This window comes from Zootoca vivipara, chromosome Z, assembly GCF_963506605.1.
Source record: "Zootoca vivipara chromosome Z, rZooViv1.1, whole genome shotgun sequence".
Classification (NCBI taxonomy): domain Eukaryota; kingdom Metazoa; phylum Chordata; class Lepidosauria; order Squamata; family Lacertidae; genus Zootoca; species Zootoca vivipara.
This window is the reverse complement of record NC_083294.1, coordinates 30,449,205-30,465,873: the sequence shown is the minus strand read 5'-3', so window position 1 is coordinate 30,465,873 and position 16,669 is coordinate 30,449,205. Positions and strand designations below refer to the sequence as shown.

The following is a 16,669-nucleotide window of genomic DNA, read 5'->3' as shown; positions in this document are numbered from 1 at the left end:
ATTTTATTGTGCATTCATGATATGTGGTGATGATGCTATTTGGGTCACACTATTTGTGCCTGCAAAAGTTATAGGGTAGTCACACTGCTTCATTTTCATTTAGTGCATATCCTGTAACTTTCTGTGACTTACCATACCACAAAAGTTCAGGGTGGTGGTGGTGCCCCACTTCTTCTTTTTTCTTCTTTTTTTTGCACTATTGCCCCTCCAGACACCAATAATATGGTAGCATTGGGGAAACCTTGAAGAACAAACTACCTGAAAAATCACACCTCCCTATACAAACCTTCCATGGTGCTAAGGTTCTTGGGCAAGCACCTTCTCTTAATCCCATCAACATCAGAATCACTGTTGGTGGTGACACAAGAGAGAGAGAGCCTTCTCTGTGGCTGCTCCCATATTGTGGAATTCCTTCCCAAGAGAGTTTAGATGGCCTCCCTCTTTGTTATCCTTTTGCCAGCAGGCTAAGACCTTCCTATTCAGACAGGCTTTTGAAAATGAAAGGTGCAGGTGATGCTGATCACTGGGTTGCTGTCAGGGCAAACTGTATTTTAATTTCTGGTTCTAAAATGTGTTCTGGTGTATTAATTATTGTTTTTATCTAGTTCATTTTTATTACTTTGCAATTTATAATGTCGTTTTTAAATGCTGTAAGCCGCCTTGAATCCCAGTTCCGGAGAAAGGAGGGATATATATATACATTAAATAAATAAACAAGCAAGCAAACTAAAACAGAAATAATCCACCACAAATGCACTATTATTGTGTCAAGAATTTGTCGCAGGATGCACCTACCAAAAAACGAGGGGCTCTTTGGTGGCCTCTGACTTTCCCAACTCTTGCCACAGGGCTACTCCAGAAGCACCTTGCCTCAAGGGGCAGAGAGAGCTCGGCTCTTTTCATTGTACCTCATCTTGCTGCTTTATTATACAGTTTTGATTGATGCTTTGAACATGTTTCTAAAAAAAAATTTTTTTTTATGTACACTAAAAATTGATATTAGGGTTGCCTGAGAAGCGGCTTATGAATACCTTAAATTTCATTTTTTTATTTGCCTAGCTAAATTTATATACCATTTTAGTCTTGTAAGACATCCTCAAAGTGGTTTACAAAAATGTTAAATAGAACATTTAAATTATTGATAAGAAACAGTTAAAATCAGGAATTCAAAAGATGATTAGAACCAACAGTAGTTAGAAAAAATGAAACACACGCAACTTCTGCATAGCTGGATAGACTTACTGTACTTAAATAAAGATGGATTTCAGCAGGTGCAGCAAAAAGTGCAGTTACTGCCACACTAAAAAACTGACTTCGTGTAAGCCAAATGAATGTTTTGTGGCACCTGTAACAGTGCCGAATAAACAAATAAAATTACTCTCACACATACTTCTGGAATATATACCACAGGGGTACCATTGCACAGCTTTGAGTGTGGAAAACAGCTAGAGAAAGAGTGAAGAATTCTCTCTCCCCCACCACTCCTCTGCTCAAAATAACCACCTCCTGAGCCTTATCTAGGGTGGTCATGAGTCCTGCTTTATTGAGGACAGTCCTCTGATTGAAGGGCAGTCTGCTCCAAATCTGGTTTAAAAATAAAGAGTCTTGAAGTTCTCGATCAACAGCACCTGGACAGCAAACTGAGCAAGCAAAACAGGTCACCTGGTCAAAATCTTCCCCAATATGGTGAGATATGTTGTATTTCTTTTTAAATTATAGTTCTTCTAAATTTGCATAAATACATTTAAAATAAATACATGCAAATATCATCCAAATGTACACACTCTTTTGTCCTATTGATATATTCCTCTTTTGTGGTGATGCGTCAGTGACAAGCCAATGCTTATGTAGGGTGTTTGTTTCCCTAGCTGTCTGTTTGCCCACCTATTCCAAAAAGTGGGAGGAGGAGATTTTATCCCATGTAGCACTAAGTAACTCATTCCATTGGCACAAGGATTTCTTGCCTTTTTTATTAATACGGTCATACCTCGGTTTAAGTACGCCTCGGTTTGAGTGTTTTCAGTTTTAAGTACTCCGCGGACCTGTCTGGAACGGATTAATCCACTTTCCATTACTTTCAATGGGAAAGTCCGCTTCAGGTTAAGTACGCTTCAGGTTAAGTACGGACTTCCAGAACCAATTACACTCATACTTCGGGTTAAGTACTCTTCAGGTTGAGTACTCCGCGGACCCATCTGCAACGGATCAATCCACTTTCCATTACTTTCAATGGGAAAGTTCGCTTCAGGTTAAGTACAGACTTCCGGAACCAATTGTGTTTGTAAACCGAGGTACCACTGTAGTTTTAAACAGAATTTTCCAAAAAGGAAAAAAAAATTGCAGTCAAACAATACAAACTGAATAAATCAAGACAATGTGTACTATGCATGCCAGTTAGGAGGAGAAGAGGGGAGTGGCTGGTGGCCCACCCCACCCCAGTACTCAGACATTCAAGCGAATAGCTTTGTATAAGAAGTCCATATATCCTCCCATTTTCTTGTGTTTACAGAAGGTCACCTCCTCATATGCTGCCAGCTGAGTCCTGTCCTCTGTCTGCTTCACAATCACAGCAGTAGGCTCTTTCTTGTTATCTTGAATGGTTAGATGTTAGACCATGAGTGCTCTTAGAAGCCAGTCCCTTAGAAGACAGGTTCCAAAGGACTGGTACGTAACTCAGTAGTGTAGTAACAACTGTAAGGACTTATGCCCAGTTACCTTCCCTCCACTCTTTCCAGGCACAACCTGCACTTTAAAGCTCCATGTCTGAGCAACCCCCCCTTTTTTTTTCTCTCTCCAGAGCTTTTGCCATGGAAACTCGCTCTTTAAATCTCAGTCAGTGCAAATGGCAATCCGCAGAAAACCCAAACTGACATTTGTTTCGATTGAGCGCTAAAGAACAGGTTTTTGCAGGGAGAGTTCCAGGGCAAAAAAGGAACAACACTCAGACACAGAGCTTTTAAGCATGGACATGTACCTGGAAGTAGCAGGGCAAAATGTAAGTGTGGATAAGCCCTAAATATCAAGGAGGTATCCAAATCCATATTTATGTTGCTGATGACCTCTAACCAAAAGACTGTGACTCTAGCAGAAGACCGAATCAACAAACAAAATCCTGTTCCATTCTTCCCATTTGGTTTGTTTTTTGGCTAGGTGAACACAGCCATGCATGAGGCCAAACTGATGGAGGAGTGCGACGAGCTAATGGAGATCATCCGTCAGCGCAAGCAAGTGATCGCTGTCAAGATCAAAGAGACAAAGGTAGGACCATGCTGCCTAATTTACTGTTGCCCCTCTGCACTCTGGCGTGACCTGTTACGTCACCCTTAATTCTGTGAACCATTTGCTTGTGTAATTAATTTCTTTATTTTTCAGTGGCTGTACATCTTTTGAAATTTTCCACTGAGATGGGAATATAAGGTTGTGTATTCATCATCCAGAATTGGCCCCCACAGTCATTTACGGACACATGATTAAGAATGTGTTCAGGGAAGACAATCTTACTCAGCCAAAGAAGAAGATACACCATACATGGCTTCCCCCAAAGAATCCTGGGGGTTATAGTTTACCAATAACAGAGCTATCATTTTATTTAAAAAAACCTACAGTTCCCAGGATTCTCTGTGTACATGTGCTATTAAGTATATGGTGTGTACACAGCATTTCAGACCCATATTTAGGGAACCAGATCTTTTCTATCAAACTTGCTTTTGATGGCCAGAGATAAGGGAGGGTTGAGGTAGCAAAGAATTAAGGAAAAAATGCATAATTTATCCAAGTTGCAGAATTCAGCTGGCATGGGGTGGGGGGCAGTGTTGGCACAGGATTTTTATGTTGTCTTTTAGCTGGAAATCCACACATCAACCTGGCCTTGGGTAAACGTAAAGGGACCCCTGACTGTTAAGTCCAGTCATGAACGACTCAGGGGTTGCGGCGCTCATCTCGCTTTACTGGCCAAGGGAGCTGGCGTTTGTCTGCAGACAGCTTCTGGGTCATGCGGTCAGCATGACAAAGCCGCTTCTGGCGAAACCAGAGCAGTACACGGAAACGCCGTTTACCTTCCCGCCGGAGTGGTATCTATTTACCTACTTGCACTTTGATGTGCTTTTGAACTGCTGCGTGGGCAGGAGCTGGGACCAAGCAACGGGAGCTCACCCCGTCATGGGGATTTGAACTGCCAGCCTTCTGATCAGCAAGCCCTAGGCTCAGTGAGATTGCTGATTGATCCTGAGTAGCATTTCATAGCAAAATAGCTCTGATATGCGAAGATGGTGCAAAGAAAGAAAGAGAGTGAGAGATCGGTTGGGGGATAATGTGCTTTGGCCTTGATTTGAATAGCAACTTGCTAAGTTAAGAAGCTGCCTTTTAGTGAGGAATCTGGACCTTGATTCTTAGAAGACTAAACTTTGCAATGTGCAACACTTAATCCTATGATGCTCCAGAAATGAGAAGACGAAAACTCTTGCTTCTGCCCCTTTCTTGCAGGGCCTTCCCTGCCCAGCAACCCAACTCTGAGGAGGAGGGAGAGCTGGGCACTTTGCCACTCACCTCCTTACCATGCCAGGTGTTTGCAGCCTCTCCTCTTTGGAAGCCCTCCTTTTCCCCTTCTTTCCTTCTGATCGCTTTCTTGATGAGTCTGGGCATAAACGAACCATCCATCAGCCCATTAAATCCCAGCAGGAGAGTCATTTCCTTGTGCAAACAACCATTTGAAGTTCTGGTCTGCCTGCTGCTAGCTGGAATGAGCGTCTCTCTCACTCCCTCTCCTCCTGCTTGGCATCGGCTTTGACATTTCCAGTAATGATGAATGAAGGTGAGCAGCGGAAGATTGGCAGGAGCAGAGCGTGGCAGCAAGGAGACGGGAAAGGCATTAATTGCACTTAGCTAGTTTGGGGTTTTTTCCTCCCTATCCCGTCATCCCAGTTAGGGGAGTTGCACCCCCCCCCCCAAAAAAAATCATTAGAACCCTATTGTAGTAGAGACAACATTCAGTAGTGGTTCCAGTGGTAATTGCTAATGCAAAGGTACCTTCAAGCTGGGATGGCTGCAGGATATAAAATAGGTCATATCCTAGGAAAGGAAAGCCTAAGCTCTTAAATACAGCCCTGCTCCCTGTAAATTCAATCTTCTCCTTATACCACATTAGACTATTTTGTCTATCCAGCCCAGGGTTGCCTACAATGACTGACAATAGCTGTCCAGCAGAGGTCCTCCCTATTACCTGCCTTCCGGTCCTTTTCTTCAAACTAGAGGTGCCAGGCATTGATATGGCAACTTCTTTCCTGCAAAGGAGTTGCTCTTCCAGGAAGAAAACCATCACTGCATGTGCTGTTGCTGAGCTGGAATGCATTGCTGTGGTGGTGGTGGAGGAGGATGTACAGTCCTGTGGCCGGCAAGCATTTTCTTGGGAGCCTGCCATTGTGCTGCTTCCTCCGTAACCCTCCAGGGGTGTTGCAGTACGCAGTTACGAATTCACAGCCCATTTGACACCAGCGTTCATTCCATCTCGGAGCTGGAACAAGACAGCTCTGACTTAACAGCCAGTGACTCTGCATGTATGAAATTCTTGCTAGTTGAGTTTGGCAGGGCTATTACTGGGCAGCAGTGTTACCCCAGGCCAAAGTAATGGCAGAAATATCAGTCATAAATCAAACTTGTCATCTGGTGTGAACACAGCTCGATCCCAGCGCACATCTGCTATCAGCAAAACCTGTGCCTGCTTCCATGCATCCTTCACTCTGAAAGAGAGGGATTCAGGCAGCGTGTGAGGCTTGCTTATTTATTTAGTCACATCTTAGAATTCACCGGCAGTATGGTCCCTGTTTTGAACTGGAAGTTGAATCTGTGGGATAAACCCATCCAGTAAAAACAAAGGGTTGGTCCCATTCATCATCATCAACATAGGCAAATCTATTTATTTAAAGAATTTATATCCCAGTTTTAACTACAACAGCTCTTAAGATATACTGGTCTGAGTCGTTCAGGATTTAGTACACTGCTACAAGAACCTTAAATGGAGCCCAGTAGCAGGTCTTTTAACAGAGGTGCCATGTCTTGGTGGTAGTTTATTCCTGGTTTGGATGTTTTGATGTTTGTGAGAAGAGAGAGTCAAACCACATGAGACCTTTGTTGTTGTTGTTTAGTCGTTTAGTCGTGTCCGACTTTTCGTGGCCCCATGGACCAGAACACGCCAGGCACTCCTGTCTTCCACTGCCTCCCGCAGTTTGGTCAAACTCGTGTTCGTAGCTTCGAGAACACTGTCCAACCATCTCGTCCTCTGTCGTCCCCTTCTCCTAGTGCCCTCAATCTTTCCCAACATCAGGGTCTTTTCCAGGGAGTCTTCTCTTCTCATGAGGTAGCCAAAGTATTGGAGCCTCAGCTTCACGATCTGTCCTTCCAGTGAGCACTCAGGGCTGATTTCCTTCAGAATGGAGAGGTTTGATCTTCTTGCAGTCCATGGGACTCTCAAGACCTTTACCAAACCTGAATGAGACCTTTACCAAACCTGAATTGTAATTTTGAAGTTTATCTATGTTGAACCCTTGACTTCAGGGCTATTTTGCCTAGAAGAAGTTCACAGCTTTGAGGTTTCCCCACTTAAATTCTACATCTCTGTCTTAGTTTATGTGTTGCCTGCACTATTTGGGTGTTAGTGATTTTAGTGTTTAATCAATTGTTTAATGTGCTCCTCCCCCCTTATATTTTTTATTCCTCTCCCTGTACTAAATGTTTCTTGACATTTCAGTGGTTGGTTTTCTAGCTCCCTGCCCCCCCCCACCCACTGGATTTATTGAGCCTCCAACCATGACTTGTGTGCCAACAGCTACCTCTGCATAAGCAATAGGCCCCAGCATAGCCAATAGTCAGGATGATGGGAATTGTATTCCTGCAGCATCTACAGGGCCACAAGTTCCCCCATCTCTGTTTTTAGAGCTAATCCAAAAGCAGCACTTGTTGGTTCTTTTTATCAGGGCCAAACAAGTCAGCAAGTTTTGAGTTCAGCAGCACTCTTTTTCAGGCTAGATATTAAACTGTCACAATGTGATGGTGGAATATTTGTGAATCCTAAAGTCCATTCACTGCTTTGTGACATAACTTATTCAGCCTAATAAATGTATTGTGCTACTGTTGCATTGGGGATTTCTTTCTCTGTAATTCAGGGGTGGGAAACCTTTTCTGTTCCGAGGGCTGTCTCCCCCCCCCCCGCCCCCATGACCATTGTCTGGAGCCAGCAGTAAAAGCAGGCAGGGCAACAGATGCGCTTCTTGCCTCTATATAGCAGACTACATTCCAGCCATGCAAAAGCCACGGGTTTCTATGCACACCCATACATACCTCTCAGACTTCCATCCAGGTAAGCATGAGGCATGATCAATGATCAAGGACACATTCCAGCCAGGCAAAAACACTCCTGGGGGGTCTAGAGTGAGGCTGTGTAAGGAGTGTGACCAGCAGAGAGCCCCAGGGGCTAGGTAGAGAGGCCTGGAGCACCACATTTGACCCTTGGGTCAGAGGTTCCCCACCCGCTGTAATAGGTAGACAGCATTTCTTGTTACAGGATGGGCCCCTTGAGGACTGGTGAGGAAGGATCGGATATAGCATGCTTTCTTGCCCTTTACTCTTCTGAAGTTGGAAATGTTGGTGGTTCATTCTTGCTTTTGCAAATCTTGGGTACCTGAATGTAAATTCCTGAACAGGAGAGTGCAAAAAAATAAAGTAGGAGAGAAAACTGGATCGGTGCAGCGGATGTGCATCCTTGGAATGGATTGCTGGTGATGAGGTTGGCATCAGGGTAGGGGTTAATTATACCCTTTCTTGATGGAAGTGACAGGCATCCAGAGAGATGGAGGGGGGAGGGGGAGGGAGGGGGAGATACTGCAGCATTTCTGCCCATCACCGGTGGGGCTCTGCCATCTTCCCTTCACTTGTCAGAGAAGGGCTTCAAACTGACAGGCTGCCCCAGGGCAGCTACTCCAGCTCTGATTTAGAAGCTGACAGAGAAGAGCACCGAGAGCTGCTGTCATTTGGGCTTGGTTGGGCTCTGCACAGCACACAGAAGTACCCAAATAATTCAGGGGAGGGAATCAGAACAAGCCATCTGTGTGGAGCAAGCAGTGCATCCCTTTTCAGCATTCAGACCGTCCAGCTGCTTCTGCAGTCTGAAAAATAGACAGCATTAGGTTGGATTTATTGAGAGAAGGGGACAAGATAAATAATTGAATGGGAAGGGGATATGCGTGTGTAAGAAAGGGAGGGTGTAGGGCAGTTCTTGTTCCTGCCCACCATTGATATGAGGACACTGGAAAAGTTTGCATAAGGAAATGCAGCCCATGGGCTGAAAAAGCTTCTCCGCCTGTTTTATATCCTGATTTTCCTTCAAGGAGCTGAAAGTGGCATACGCGATAGTAGTGACTGGCCCAAGGCCACCCAGGAATCTTCATGACCAAGGGGTGATTCTGAAGCTGTGTCTCCACTGTTCCAAGCCCAGCCCTCTAACCAATGTGCCACACTGGCTCTGCTGCATGAATGGGATAAGAGTTCTTTTGCGGCAGGAAGAGAATTCTCATGTTTGTCTCCCAGGGACATGACTGGGCAGCTCATGTCCAACCTTTGTCCCCTTTCTAGTAGCTACCTGCAAAAAACATGATGTGTCAGTACTTTAAAAAAACAAAACTTCAGTGTGCGTGCACCTGTAGCTATTTTCCAGCAGGTGTGTGTCCAGAACTTTTCTCTTTTTAAACCATATTTCCTTGAAATGGACTTCGTGTGCAGCTGCCTCTGGGCACATGTACATAATTAATTGAGCATAATGAATAATTAACACAGAAGACACAGCCTAAAAGGGAGAGACAAAACGACAGAGATCCAACTATGTTGCTTGAGTTCAAGGCAGCCAAGGAAGGATGAAACTTGAAGGTCAGTCAGTCTGAACAGGCTGGCTGGTGGAAGGCCAGACTAGGATGTGGCAGCATTCACACAATTAGCAGTCACTTGAACTGCTTTATTTTTTAATATAAATAGCAAGTGTGTGTGGGGGTTCTTAGGTGCATGAATAGTTCCGTGTCTTCTTTGGCCTTAAGGTCGGCATGAAATGGGCAAAGGAAACAAGTTTTATACAGCAACCATTTCAATTTGTTTCTTCTTGTTGATTTCCAGTGGTAGAGTAGCTGTGTCCTATACAATTTTGGTCCTGTTGACTTGCATTACCATTGAAGATGCTGGAGAGATGAACACTGAGCGAGCAGCAGGGGGCTGAGGTGGCCTATTCTGATTCCAAGCATATAGATGCAGATATCCTCAGAGCCTCTAAGAGCTGTTCTTTCCAGTAGGGCCTCCAAGGCCTAAATTCCTCACAAAGAAAGACCTTGCTTGGGGATGCCACAATGCTCCCCCTCTTTAGCAAAAAAAAAAGGGTTTTCTGGCTCCCCAAGGTAGTTCTTTTCATCTGCTTGTTCATTCTGCAACCTCCCTTGTGAGGTCACTTCTTTTCTCTCTCCCCACCCCATGGTTTTTACTTTTGATGTGCTTGCCAGTATTTCAGTGACATAACCCACTGCCTTTGAATATACCTGCCTGCTTCCCTGTGCACTAATGAGGCTTCAGTTGTTGCTTCAGCAAAACCTGTTGTTTTTCCCCGTCTGCCCATTTCTCCAAGGTGATGAAGCTAAGGAAGCTGGCCCAGCAGGTAGCCAATTGCCGGCAGTGCCTGGAGCGGTCGACTGTCCTCATCAACCAGGCTGACCACATCCTGAAGGAGAATGACCATGCACGGTTCCTGCAGACAGCTAAGAACGTGGCAGAGAGGTATGGCCTTTGACCGGGACAGCATGCCCACAAAATAATGCCCACATGCTCTACCAGTGAGCTTTGTCCCTCTTGTTGAACATAGAAATAGTCTTTACCTCAAGTCAGACCACTAATTTATCTAGCTCAGTACACAGTGCCTAGGGCAGGGATAACCAATGTATTTGGTCTGCAAATGTTATTGGAATACAGTTCCCATCAGCCCCAGCTGGCGAGGCTAGTATTGGGATCTTTGGATAAAGGGCAGTATATAAATCTAATAAATAAAATAAAAATCAAATATTGCCACAACTCTCATTAGTCTCAGCTGGCTTGGCCTATGACACTGGTCTTCCCCTGGTGGGTTAGGACCCACAAGTGGGTTGCGGCCTGATCCAAGGTGGGTCACAACAGGAGCACTAGCACCCTGCAGATATATGGCAAAGGATTAAGAAATGGGTCCCCAAGTGGACATTTCGGTTAAAAGTGGGTCTGAAAAGGTTGAAGATACTTAACCTGTGATCAGGCACCATGTTGGCTGCTCTTAGTCTAGAGTTTCAAGAAGGGGTCTTTCTCAGCACTACCTGAGTTGACCAAGGATCGAACTAGGGACCTTCTACATGAAAAATATGCACTCAAACTCTGAGCCTACAGCCCCTTTTTCTGTGGATGGAACCACCATAGATGGAGGGAGTGGAAGTGGCAGAATCTGGCAGGTATTTGCGAATCGGTTCAGGATTTAATGGTTGATTTAATGAGAATCCCATACTCCTGCTGTCTCCTCACCTTGACCCATTGCCTCAGAGAGAACGTCACAGGAATTAAAGCAACGCTCGAGATCCGTTAAAACGGAAAGCAGCTGTTTGGGTGACGGCGGCCTCGGTGTTTGTGTTTCATCTGCCTGCCCCAGGGCCTAAAGCTTTTCTTAGGGTTCAAAGCACAATGGTCTTGGGATGACAGCTGCAGGTGTTCTTTAGAGGGATTCAGAACCAGCATCAGCACGTGGCATCCTTGGGCAGATGCCAGGACTCACCGCTGGTTGCCTGCCCTGCCCCCCAATGGCCCAGAACTCAGCAGCATCAGGCAGCTACATCTAACCAACCTTTAAGTGTCCCACAAGACCCACCCAAGCCCAGTGACAGCAGAGGAGACCTACCTTGCCCAGGGGCCCTGGCGGATTTCATCTGTTTCCTAGAGAAATAAAGGACTGAATGTAAAGCAGGATGGGGAGGAAGCTGCATAGAGGGCAGGCACTAGTGTTAGTGATCTGTAGCAATAAGAGTTTTCTCCAGTGGCAGTAGCAGGCTCCTCTGGGCAGGTATGGCCCTTTGCACGAATGTCTGTACATGACCTTGAATCTTTGCAAGCACTTCAGTTTATTCTCAGTTCTTCTCCTTTCCCCCCCAGACTCTATCTCACAAGGGAAGGAGGAGTTTGGGGTTTTGTTGCTTTCAATTATTTACAGATTTAATGTGAACTTTCTTTAAGTACATGAGAGCGCCTCCAGCTCAGCCAAATTAACAGCTTGGAGTGGGAGCTGCTTTTGCAGCAGCGTCAAAACGCCAAAGAGATCAGAGAGAATGCAGAAGTGGGCCATCCCCCCATCAGGCCGGGGAAAGAGACCGCAAGCGCTAGTGCAAATATGCTAGGCTGATTACTGCCAAACAGGATCAGACTCTTCACTGTCATCCCATGAGCAAGCCACAGTAGTCGCTGGATACTATCTAAAAACAAAAAAAGGTGTAGTGGCTCAACACCTTCTGGGAGGCTGCTGGGAACAGGGAAACCCTGCCTTATACCCCTGGAACATAGGAGTGATTTTCAGTTATCCTATATTGTGAGAAGGTAAATGCTCTGAGTGTTCCTTTTCCTTCTAACTCCATATGTTCACAGATTTTGGGGTGGCTACTCTTGCTGTCCACTGGATTGGAGTTCTTCTTTGAAGCATGGGTTAGTTTGAGACATGGTTCGCTCTTGAATAAATCCCAGGCCCTGGATGTAAAATATGACCTCATCTGCACTATACTTTTAAAGCAGTATCAAACACTTTAAACAGTCATGGCTTCTTCCCCCACGAAAGAGTAAAAATAAATCTGGGAAATGTAGTCTGCTATGGAAGCAGGTAGGTAGCCGTGTTGGTCTGACGTAATCGAAACAAACAAATAAAAAAATTCCTTCCAGTAGCACCTTAGAGACCAACTAAATTCGTCATAGGTATGAGCTTTTGTGTGCATGCACACTTCTTCAGATACACTGAAGCAGACCTTTATGTATAGTCAGGGGGTGGGGAGGGGTATTACTCAGAAGGGTGGTGGGAATGGGTGATTGGCTGATAGGAGTGGTAAACAGGGTCTGGTGACTTCTGTTTCAGTGTATCTGAAGAAGTGTGCATGCACACGAAAGCTCATACCTATGACAAACTTAGTTGGTCTCTAAGGTGCTACTGGAAGGAATTTGTTTGTTTGTTTGTTTGTTTCTGCTATGGATGCTGAGAGTTGACAGGGGTCCCCTTGTTCCTCTCCCAGAGCTACAGTTCTCAAATAGTTAAACAATCAATCTCTCTTCCCAGGGAACTCTGGGAATTGTAGCTCTGGGATGGGGAATAGGGGGTCTCCTAGCAGTTTTCAGCACCCTTAACCAACAACAATTCCCAGGATACTTTGAAGGGAAGCCATGACTGTTTAAAATAGCACATGGAGCTTTAAATGTTCAGCACAGATGGAGCCTATGTGTGAAGCCCAGAGCACTGGTCCATCAAATCCAGCAATATCTATTCCAGCCTTCCCTAGCCTGGTACCCTCCAGAGGCTGTTGGACTCCAACTCCCGTCAGCTCAACCAGCATGACCAGTGCTCGGGAATGATGGGTATTGTAGTCCAAAATAAAAAACAACAACAGAGGATACCAAGTTGGAAAAAGTTATTCTACTCTAACTGGTGGTAGGTTCCTCTGCCTCCAGGCAGATGCTTTACCAGCACTTGGGGTCCTTTTTAACTGGCAATGCCAGGGGGATGAACCTAGGACATTCTGAACGCAAGGCAGGTGCCCCTCCCCCTGTATTCAATGGAGGAGGTAGGGTAAAAATATTAAAAGTGAAGTATTATAGGTTGAAGTTAAATGTGGGACCAGGATCTGAAAAGGTGATGGTTACTGATCTGGAGGATTTGAGCCTCCAAGGGCTTCTGATTTCTACCACCTCTCCAAGCAAATGGGATGCATATGGCTCATGTGGAGATCAAGGAAGGATTTGGGAATTGGGGAGGGGAGCTCATTACACAATCTTCCAGCTACCAGTCTCTTGCACGGGCAGTTGAGGCCCTGCATTTGAAGCCTGAGCGTCTCTCCTCCCCTCCTCTTCCTGATGGTGGTTATATCACTGCCAGGCTGTTTTCAGCTCTTTAATCAAAAATCAAAGTGCCGCCTGGGAGTTACAAACACCACCTAATGTATATTGATGCTCTCTTCTGTCTTTCAGGGTCGCCATGGCAACAGCATCCTCTCAAGTTTTGATACCCGATATCAATTTAAATGATGCCTTTGAAAACTTTGCTTTAGATTTTTCCAGAGAGAAGAAACTGCTGGAGGGGCTGGATTATCTAACAGGTTTGTGCCGATTCTGCAATCCCAGCTCACCCTCTGCACATCCCCTAACTTTTCCCCACTCCCAATTTGACCTGCTTTCTTTGTAAACCTCTGTCAGTGGAAATTGGGGGGGGGAGAGATGGCTTCCTTATCATTTGTTTCTTATGCTTTTTGGGTACCGTAATACCAATGTTACAGTTCAGTTGGCATTTCACAGGGGCTCTGATTCCACCAGTGCAGAACACAGTGTTATCTGACTCGTCTTCTGCTTGTTTTGAAATCCTGTGGAAGGGAGCAAGATTCCCTTCCACCAGATTCAAGCACAAATGGGGAGAGCAAGAGAGTCCCAGGGGCTGGCTAACAATGTCTTTTGACTCATCCTTAAGAGGAGACTCTGTTCTGCTTTCATGGTATCAGTAGTAGCAATAGGTTCCTGGTAAGCAAAGGAGGCTTGCTTACCTGTGGAGCAACTGATCTTCCCTGGTAGGCAAAAGCAGCTGCTGCCAGAGTAAGAAACATCAGCAGCTTCATAGCCACACACCTTTGCTATATTTGTTAGCCAAGAAATGGAGTAGGTGAGTGATGTTTCCTCCCAACAGCAGGTGCCACTTAAGTTCATTATCCAGGCCTGCAGGACCTGGTCCATGTATCCACTTGAGGTGATGGGTAGGCATGTGGTGTTTTTGAATGCTTCCCTACATATAATACTTCCTGCAAGTAGAAAATAAGCAAAGTCCACTTCTTGCTGTGCTGGGTTTTTACATAGGAGCATTTAAAAATGGGGCTTTCCTCACTTTCATCTTGAGATGGTAGAGTTGTTGTTGTTTAGTCGTTTAGTCGTGTCTGACTCTTCATGACCCCATGGACCATAGCACGCCAGGCACTCCTGCCTTGCACTGCCTCCCGCAGTTTGGTCAAATTCATGTTTGTAGCTTCGAGAACACTGTCCAACCATTTCATCCTCTGTCGTCCCCTTCTCCTAGTGCCCTCAATCTTTCCCAACATCAGGGTCTTTTCCTAGGATTCTTCTCTTCTCAAGTATTGGAGCCTCAGCTTCACGATCTGTCCTTCCAGTGAGCGCTCAGGGCCAACTAAAGGGGGACAAGAGGGTCATTTGTCCTAGGTTTCAAGCTCAAAGGGGTCCTCAAGTTTAGACACTTGTTAATCTGGGGGGGATTTAATAAGTTTGTAACTTGTTTTTATGCATATTGGGCTAAAATGTGTTCTCAGCTTAGAACTGTAAATATGAGCAAATGCTTTAAGCAAACATTTTAATTTGGTAAAAAACATAAATATTTTTTGTAAACTGATGTAGAATTTTTCGTATTAAAGAGCTAAAAATGTCTCTAAATTTTGATCTAAAAAGTCACTTCCAATGGCACAAGATTGTGAGGAGCATGTCTTCTCAGCCAGCTGATTATGTAAGCAAGCTGTTTTCTCTTTTTTTGGTGCCTTATTTTGTTTTCAAGTGCTGCCATTTTTAAAACAGCTTTTATTATGATCAGGGGCCTCCAAAACTATTAGTGGCCCCGAGTCTCTCTGGGCCTCTGAGGGGGCCTATGCTCAGTCTACCATATCATCTCATTCTGTAGGACATTGACCAAGGCCATAGCTCGCTGACAGAGCATCTGTTTGCATGCAGAATGTCGCACATTCAGTCAAAGATATCTCCTAGGGCTCATTGCCTGAAACACTGAAGAGCCACTGCCAGTCAGTGCAGCCTCTCCATGGCTCACTTAGAAGCATGCATCTTTTAGGAGAAATTCTACAGAAGTCCTTAGGCCTCTCAGTCTGTAAATTCAATTGCTTATTGCAGCAGGGCATGTAAAAATTGGCATAGTGCAGAGGAATGTGACTTGTTCCCAGGGTTCCAATTAAAAAATTCTGGGTTGTTTTTTTTAAATTCCTTTTATTAAAACACACACATTCACACACAGAGAGACATTCATACACAAGTTTTGACAGGACAGCTTGGCTTTAATTAGTTTATTAACCTGATTATGTCCAAATGTCTTGAGTCGGATTTCATTGTTTCAGCCTTAATATGTGATCTCTCTGTCTTTTGTGGACAGGAGGCCCTCCCAACCATCTGTCGCATTATGCAAGGGGCCACTGATTGATTCTGGTGAAATTTCCCAGTGGACTGAAGCTGCAGAGAGAGAGAAAATTAGGCAGTGTGTTAATATCTGGAGATAAATGCATACCTGGTAGTAGTAGTAGTAGATCCACCAAAGAGGGGTTGGGAAAGGAAGCAAGTGGCTAAGAGAGCTTGCATTGTCCAGGAAGAGCCAGAAAATAAAGCCTGCCTGATGACAGTAGGCAAGGAGTTACATTGTGTAGGTGCTGCCACGCTAAAATACTGATTGGAACAAGTATTATGTGGCACCTGTCACAATGCCCACCTCCACAGATCAAAGGGGTCAAGGTGGAATATATGGGATAAGGCGATCCAGCAAGTGATCTGGTCCCAAGCTATTAAGGACATATATATATATATATATATATATATATATATATATATATATATATGTAAAAGGGACATGTTTGTTGGTGTCCACTTTTCACCAAAACCGCTTGACCGATTGCGTTCAAATTTGGACACAAGGTCACATACAGATATGTGAGGGTTTGCTTACCATTTGCGTATATAGACACTTATGGCAGGAAAAGCAGGTAGAACCCACTGTTCCCGAACACAAAACTCAGACAGCTGGGGATGCTGGGAACACAGGAGAGGTTGCAAAACAGTGCCCTCTGGTACTGCAGCTAGGAAAGCTTCCCTCTCCACAGCATCTCGGCTCGCCTTTGCAGACTGGGCCAAGGGGTCGGGATAGGTCATGAGTCAGGACAGGGTGGGGCCAATCGCAGGGATGAGCCGGGGTGGGGGGAGGAGGGGGCGGGATAGGTCATGGGTCGGGACAGGGTGGGGGGAATCACAGGGATTACCCAGGGGTGGGGGGAGGAGGGGGCAGAATAGGTCATAGGTCGGGACAGAGTTGGGGGAGTCACAGGGATGAGCCACAGCAATGCGTGGCCAGGCCAGCTAGTATATATATATAGAGGGGGGTAAAGGACCCCATGGCGGTTAAGTCCAGTCAAAGGCGACTATGGAGTTGCGGCGCTCATCTCACTTTCAGGCCGAGAGAGCCGGCATTTGTCCACAGACAGATTTCCGGATCATGTGGCCAGCATGACTAAACCGCTTCCCGGGACATTGTGCCCTGTTTTTAACTAGTAGCACATACAGGATGCCATTAGGATTTCCCCCTTTGGTGTCTGAATGTCCTGTGTTATCCCTACATATCACA

At 45.3% G+C, this 16,669-nt stretch overlaps 1 protein-coding gene across 1 annotated transcript in view; it reads left to right on the top strand.

The window, feature by feature from the left end:
* Positions 1 to 16,669, top strand: part of MID2 (midline 2) — a 190,487-nt gene that overhangs the window by 152,070 nt on the left and 21,748 nt on the right. The window contains exons 4-6 of the mRNA XM_035113295.2: positions 3,151 to 3,258; positions 9,653 to 9,801; positions 13,255 to 13,382. Of these exons, the coding sequence (XP_034969186.2) occupies positions 3,151 to 3,258; positions 9,653 to 9,801; positions 13,255 to 13,382 (385 nt within the window). The remainder of the gene's footprint in view (positions 1 to 3,150; positions 3,259 to 9,652; positions 9,802 to 13,254; positions 13,383 to 16,669) is intronic.